Here is a 6,749-nt window from a genome sequence, read left to right on the forward strand (position 1 = left end):
AAGACACTAAAGATAGGGGGTATAGCTTATTATCTAGATAGATATTAATAAGCTATACTCTTGTTTTTACTAAAAGCCTATAAGAATAGTATAAATAGAAAGCGTAGATAAGACTAACTATATTACTATACTCTATAAATTAAGAAGAATATCTATACTTATATTTTTAGAGTTTCTGTCTAGGGAAATATTCTAATATAGTTAAGAAGAGAGTATATATAGGCTACCTAAAGGTAATTATATAATATAACTACTTAGACTATAGACTAGCTTATATAATATAGTCTCCTATATTAGACTATAGTAGTATTTATTTATTTACTTCTATTATATAAGAGAAGTAGTTAAGTAATATTAAAGTTAACTATAATATAGAAACAAAAGTACTATAGATCTACTATCTACTAGATATACTAGTTTATAGTTATTACTAATAAGGTAGTTACTTATCTTTATAGAGATTAATATCTCTTAGCTACTAGGTATAGTATATAGTTAGAGACTAGATCTTATTACTTTATATTTAATTTATATATATTTTTTTTACTATTATTATTATCTTTTACCTAGTTATTTAATTTTAACTACTTTAATTTTAAGACTATATAGTTATAAAAGTCTTAATATTAATATTATAAGGGAGTATATATAGACTAGATTAAGATACTATAGACTAGCTTATATAATATAATCTTCTATATTATAGTATAGTAATATTTATTTATTTACTTTTATAGTATAGGGGGTAGTTTAGGGATATAAAAACTAATAATAGTATAGAAATAAGACTAGAATAGAACTATTTATCTATAACTTAATATTTTCTATTACTATCTATAAAATATACTAGTTTATAGTTATTACTAATAAAGTAAAGACCTATCTTTATATAAGATATTAATCTCTCTTAGCTACTAGGTATAGAGAGCTTATATAGGCTATCTAGGTATACCTAGCTATTATCTATAACTAAGAGGGTATTATAGTGCTTTTACTACTAGAACCAATAACTAAGCCTATTAAGTATTTTACCTTACTAAAGTACAATAGGCTTAAGTGTATAATATATAACTATATCTACTACTAACTATAGGTTATATAGTAGTACTACTATAATAAGTATAAGTAAGTAAATAACTAGAAAAAAGGGGGTAATATAAGGAAAAAGGCTTCTAAGCTAAGGAATCTACTATAGAGCAAAGAGGTCTTATACTAGTGCTTTTTCTTATTATAGGCTAGCTACTACTAGTTTTAGGTTAACTAAATAAAGAAGGTAAATAAAGGCACCTAGCCTAGGCTAATAAGGACATTAGTATATAACGTTATTATATAGATCTACTAAGAAGAGGCTAAATAGGTTAGTTCTTAGACAGAGGATATTATTTATAGTATAGATAATAAATAAGATATATAATTATAGCTAAGTTATATAAAGTAGCTAAAGCACTTAAAAGGTCTATTAATAGGTAAGCTATAGGAGATAATAAAGCCTATTAAAAAAGAAAAGTAAGTACTTTAAGCTATATAGACAGTAATAGAGAAGGTCTTAAACTAGGTATATAAGATATTAAGCCTTAATACTATTAAGAACACTATACTATTTAAAGTATAGTAAAACAAGGTATATATTAAGCTATATAGGCTATTTAATAACTAGCTAGAAGACTAGATATAAGAGTAATATAAGAGTATTTAGTAAAAGCTACTCTATATTTAGTACTATATATAGGAGATAGCTAATAATAAATAGCTACTATATTAGCTAATAGTAAAGTAAAGCTAACTATAAGACTACTTTAAAGCTATTATATAGAAGGAGGAGGCACTTAATATTAAGGAACTAGATAATACACTAATAAAGGTAAAGTAAGTAGTACTTAAGATACTTATTAGTATTCTAGACTACTTAATCTAGTAAGGTAACTATAAGAATATTTTAATTAGTGTACTTATTATTATAAGTATTAATAAAGATAGTAGTTAGGTTAAGGTAATAAACTATATAATAATTTACTTAGTTATTATTAAGGTAAGCTAAATACTTATTATATACTAGTCTACTATTAAGAGAAAGGATAGTATAAAGAAGAGAGTAAAAGAGATTAAAATAAAAGTAGCTAAGGACAAGGTCCTTAGTATATTCTAATATATATATAGTAAAGTATAAAGGTTTATAATATAGACATTAGGTGTACTAGACACTAAGCTAACACTAATAGACTAGATCTTAAAGATATATATAATAGGGTTAAAGATCTAGTATAATATACTAATCCCTAGGTATATTAACTAGATTAAGGATAAGATCTTATTCTAGTAGACACACTTTAGTATAGCCTAGCTTTTAGATATAATATATAGTCTAGTATAAGAGGCTAAGGAGCTACTTACTAAGCTAATAATAGTAGGTAAAGGGCTAAGTAAAGAAGAGAGGCTAAGAGAGGTACTACTAGTAATCCTATAGAGGTTAATTAAGGATAACTATAGTAAGAAGTAGCTAAGGTACTTATTTATATAGGATAACTATAATATATAGATATAGAAGAGGGAAGGTTAAGTGTTTAGGTAGATTAAAGTATTTATTTAACTAGTATAGTAGTAAGGTATTAATAGTAGTAAAGTAGAAGAGGTAAAGAGAGAAGTCTTTAGCTTAATAGTAAAATAAGTGTATAAGTATACTTTTAAGTAGTTCTATAAGTGTCTATAGCTACTAATATATATACTTAGTAGTTAACCTAGGTAAATAATAAAGCTAATAAGGATTTAGTATAGTAATATAGTTAATAAAGAGGTCTAGAATATATTTATATATAAGGGCTTAATATACTTTATAATAGTATACTATAAGGGGTTCTATAGTATAGGCTAAGCTAAGGTAATTTATTAGTATTTACTATAGAAGGTAAGTAAACTACTAGTATAGTATCTATAGTTAGTACTATTATTCTAGTAAAAGGTGTAGAGGATAGTGTCTAGGTTAAAGGGCTATAGTGTATATCTCTAGGCTAATAAGATTTTATAAAAAGTAAAAAGAAGCTAAGACTAAGAGATAAAGTAGCTAAGTAGTACTAGCTAAGATAGTAGCTATAATAATAATAAAGTAGTAGTATAAATATAGAAAAGAAAGTGAGTATAAATAATAGACTAGTTATAGTAGATTATCTAGTAGTATAGTAGCTAGTTACTAGGTAACTAACTTAATATTAGTATATAGTAGTATATTACTATTATTATTACTAACTAGTACTTAAATAAGGTATTTAGGTAGCCTAGGGAGAGAGGCCTAGATAAAGATAAGAAGGTAGATAATATAAATAATAGTATATAAAATCTATAGGCTAAGTATAGTATAAGACTAGCTAGGCTTATATATATATAGCTACTAATATAGTTTAATAGTAGGTTAATAGCTAAGTAATAGTAGTTTTACTAAGTTAGCTAGTAGTAGTACTAGTTCTTTAACTTTAAGGTAAAAGACTATAAGGTATAAGTAAAGTTAAAAGTTAAGGTTAAGTAAAAGGTAAAGCTATATAATAGTGTCTAGATAGAGGCCTAGCTTTAGTAGTAAGTATATTTATAGTAGGTCTATCTAGAGGGGTAGCTTTAGTAGATAATAAGCTAACTAAAGGTAATATTCTAAGAGAACTAGGCATAGGCTATCTAGGTAATTACTAATAAGTAAAGCCTAACGTTAAGGACTCCTGTAGATAACACTAGAAATAGTTATAAAATCTAGTAGCTATTAGTAAAAATTACCTAAGTTAATTTTAAAACCTTAAAAAAAAATATCTAGTTCTAATTAAAGTAATTAGTTACTACTAATAAATTATTTTCTATAGCTTACTTTATAATTATATAGTCTAAATAGGTTTAAGATAAAATAAAGGATAACGTAATATCTTTATAGCGTAGTAGGTCACCTAGGTATTATATATAAATACAAAAATAGAGCTATAGGATATAGTGTATACCCTATAGCCTAGATTATTTATTATAGATATAGAAGATAAGATATTTAGTAAGTTTAAAAGTTACTATCTAAATATAGGAGTAATATATTATATAAATATTACCTATAATAGGCTATTAAAAGTAAAAAGTCTTAGTAATTAGGTCTATTTACAAGAACCCTAGCTGTTTTTAATTATATTCCTTTATATAGCTATTAGTATATTAGGTAAAGTAACCTTTCTTAATATAGTTATTAGTATAGGTTATAATAGAATTATAGAAGTTTAATAATTAAAATTTACTTAGAGAGAATATAATATTTATATATAAGTCTAACGCTATCCCTTAAAGTTAGTGTTAGCTATAGATAAGAAGCAACTATTTACTAAGAAGTTTAGCTCTATATAACCTATATGTTAGTAGGCTTAAGTAAGTTAAAACTAAGAAATTACTTATAATAAGTAGTTATAAATTTAGTATCTTAATAACCTTCTTTATAGATTATATTATAGTAGATAAATTAAAATTATATTTTATAATTTTATCCCTATATATATTCTAATTTTTTTTAAGAACTTATTTAGTAAAGGGAAATTTCTATTAATTTATTAGTTATATTACCTTTTATAATTATAATATATATCTAGTTTATAGGCTCTTAAGTTCTTATAACTATAGGCTATTAGGAGTAGTATTTACTAGGTTATAATAGTTAGTCTTTATACTTAGGGAAAATTATTACTTTAAGTTAATATTACCTAGGTTATAATCTATAATATTTAACAGAAGGTAATATTTATATTAAATTAGTAAAGAAATAATAGGAAGGATCTACTATAAGACATTATGCTTAGTAATTAGGGACTATATATACTTTATACCTTGCTTTTACTAATTAATATTTTCTATAAACTAGTAAAGTATTAACTTAAGATATATTAAGTACTATTTAATTTACTATATTAGTAGTAATATATTATTAGTAAACAATAAGTACTATAGCACTAATATATACTAGTTACTTTAGGTAGTCTTTTAAATTTATATTATAAGGGTTATAACCTTAATAAGAAATAGAAAATAGTATTAGATTTTTTTTTTATAAAAGAAAAGCTAAGTATAAGTACTAGACTACTAGCTATAAAAAGCGTTAACTACCTTTATAAAAGTATAATTTATCTCTATATAGGGAGCCTTTATTTAGCTACACCTTTATAATATAAATAGATAGCTAAGTAATTTAGTTAGCTACCTACGTTATATATACTTTACTAGCGCTAAGTATAATATATAAAAGGCTATAGTAGAGTAAGTAACACTAAGTATTAAAGTATAGTAATTTTCCTCTCTTGCTCTATAAGGGTCCTTATTATTACCTAGTGTTAATATTTTTAGTAGTTATATATTATATAACTAAAGGATTTTATTAGTTTATTAATTAATTATAAGATAAAGAAAAAAATAGACATAAGGTAATAATATATATAGTAATTATAAACATATGTTATTAATTTATATATTTACTTATTTATAATAACTAGCCTTATTCTATAATCTATATAATTAATAAGTAAACAAGTTAAGCTATTACCTAAGCTAGAATTCTATTATATACCTTATGTTACTATAGATTAGTATAGTAGCTATAGTTACTACTTTACCTATAGCTAATTTAGCCTTTCTTGTATCTTGTTATTTACTTATCCTTAGGATAATCTATCTCTAGTCTATTATAAACAAGAGTATTTATAATATTACTTTATAGCTATATATAGAGGCTATTAAATATAGCTTATAGGTTAATAACAGTAATTATATATTTAGGTATCCTATAGTAATAAGTAATAAGGTATTTATAATAATCCCTATTTATAGGTAGTCTATTCTATATAGTTACCTTAACTAGCTTAGTTACTTTTTTAATAAGGAGCTTAAGAATTTTAAGCTTACTTTTACTATAGCTATCTTAGGTAACTAATATAAATAATATATAATAAAGCTTAGTAATATAAGTTAAGTATACTTTATTACCTTTAAATTATTATTTAAGATCTACTATAAGGGTAATAAAATTATATACTTAATTATAAAAGGTTATAGCGTAATACTTATAGGCTTTACCCTATAGTATTACCTAAATTATAGCTTTATACTAGGCTTATATAATACCTACTAGTCTATAAAGGTTATAGAACAAAGGTAATTTTAAGTTAAAGGTATTATATAGGCTACTAGTATATTTTATATCTTAGTTACTAAAGTATAAATCTATAAGGTCTATAAGCTACTTTATTAATAGGCCTAATACTACTACTACTAAGGATAAGTTTTACTATAGTTTATATATTAATATATATAGGCGTTAGACTATTACTACTATCTAGGGTTCTACTATTAATAAAGGCTATATAGGACAGTAGGTTAGGTTATTATTTAACGTTTTATAAGTAGTTATTAGTAGTAGTTATAACCTAACTTTTTCTATAGTATATAAGTTTATTTTACTACCTATAATATCTTCTATAAATTTAAGGTCTTTAAGGTGTATTTTAAAGCTATATATTAATCTCTTAACTATATTAACTATTTTATCTGTCTAGTAAATATATTTCTCCTACTAGATAGCTTTATAGATATATTAGGTAACTAGTAGGCACCTATTATAGTTAACCTATATACCTTGCCTAACAAGGTAGTTATATAGTTCCTTTAGGATCTTATAGTCTATTATCTTAAAATTATTAGTAGACTACTTATAGAAATCCTCCTAGGCGTAATAAAGTAGTTTACACCTAAAG

General features: G+C 23.6%; 1 protein-coding gene across 1 annotated transcript; it reads left to right on the forward strand.

Moving 5' to 3' along the window:
- Nucleotides 1-706: 706 nt before the first annotated feature.
- LY79DRAFT_585561 (uncharacterized protein) lies at nt 707-4,613 on the forward strand (the record flags this gene model as incomplete). The annotated part of the gene is made up of 25 exons (XM_060560505.1): nt 707-710; nt 743-745; nt 851-871; nt 1,106-1,125; nt 1,334-1,357; nt 1,613-1,621; nt 1,770-1,773; nt 1,814-1,866; nt 1,902-1,914; nt 2,019-2,029; nt 2,247; nt 2,465-2,486; nt 2,728-2,739; nt 2,900-2,902; nt 3,119-3,126; nt 3,245-3,256; nt 3,455-3,469; nt 3,549-3,564; nt 3,629-3,664; nt 3,998-4,018; nt 4,049-4,050; nt 4,083-4,092; nt 4,163-4,177; nt 4,375-4,380; nt 4,606-4,613. Coding segments are annotated over 25 exons (349 nt in total), but the record flags the coding sequence as incomplete, so codon positions are not given.
- Between the last annotated feature and the right edge of the window lie 2,136 nt (nt 4,614-6,749).

This window comes from Colletotrichum navitas, assembly GCF_030913465.1.
Source record: "Colletotrichum navitas strain CBS 125086 chromosome Unknown LY79scaffold_319, whole genome shotgun sequence".
In the NCBI taxonomy this organism is placed as follows: domain Eukaryota; kingdom Fungi; phylum Ascomycota; class Sordariomycetes; order Glomerellales; family Glomerellaceae; genus Colletotrichum; species Colletotrichum navitas.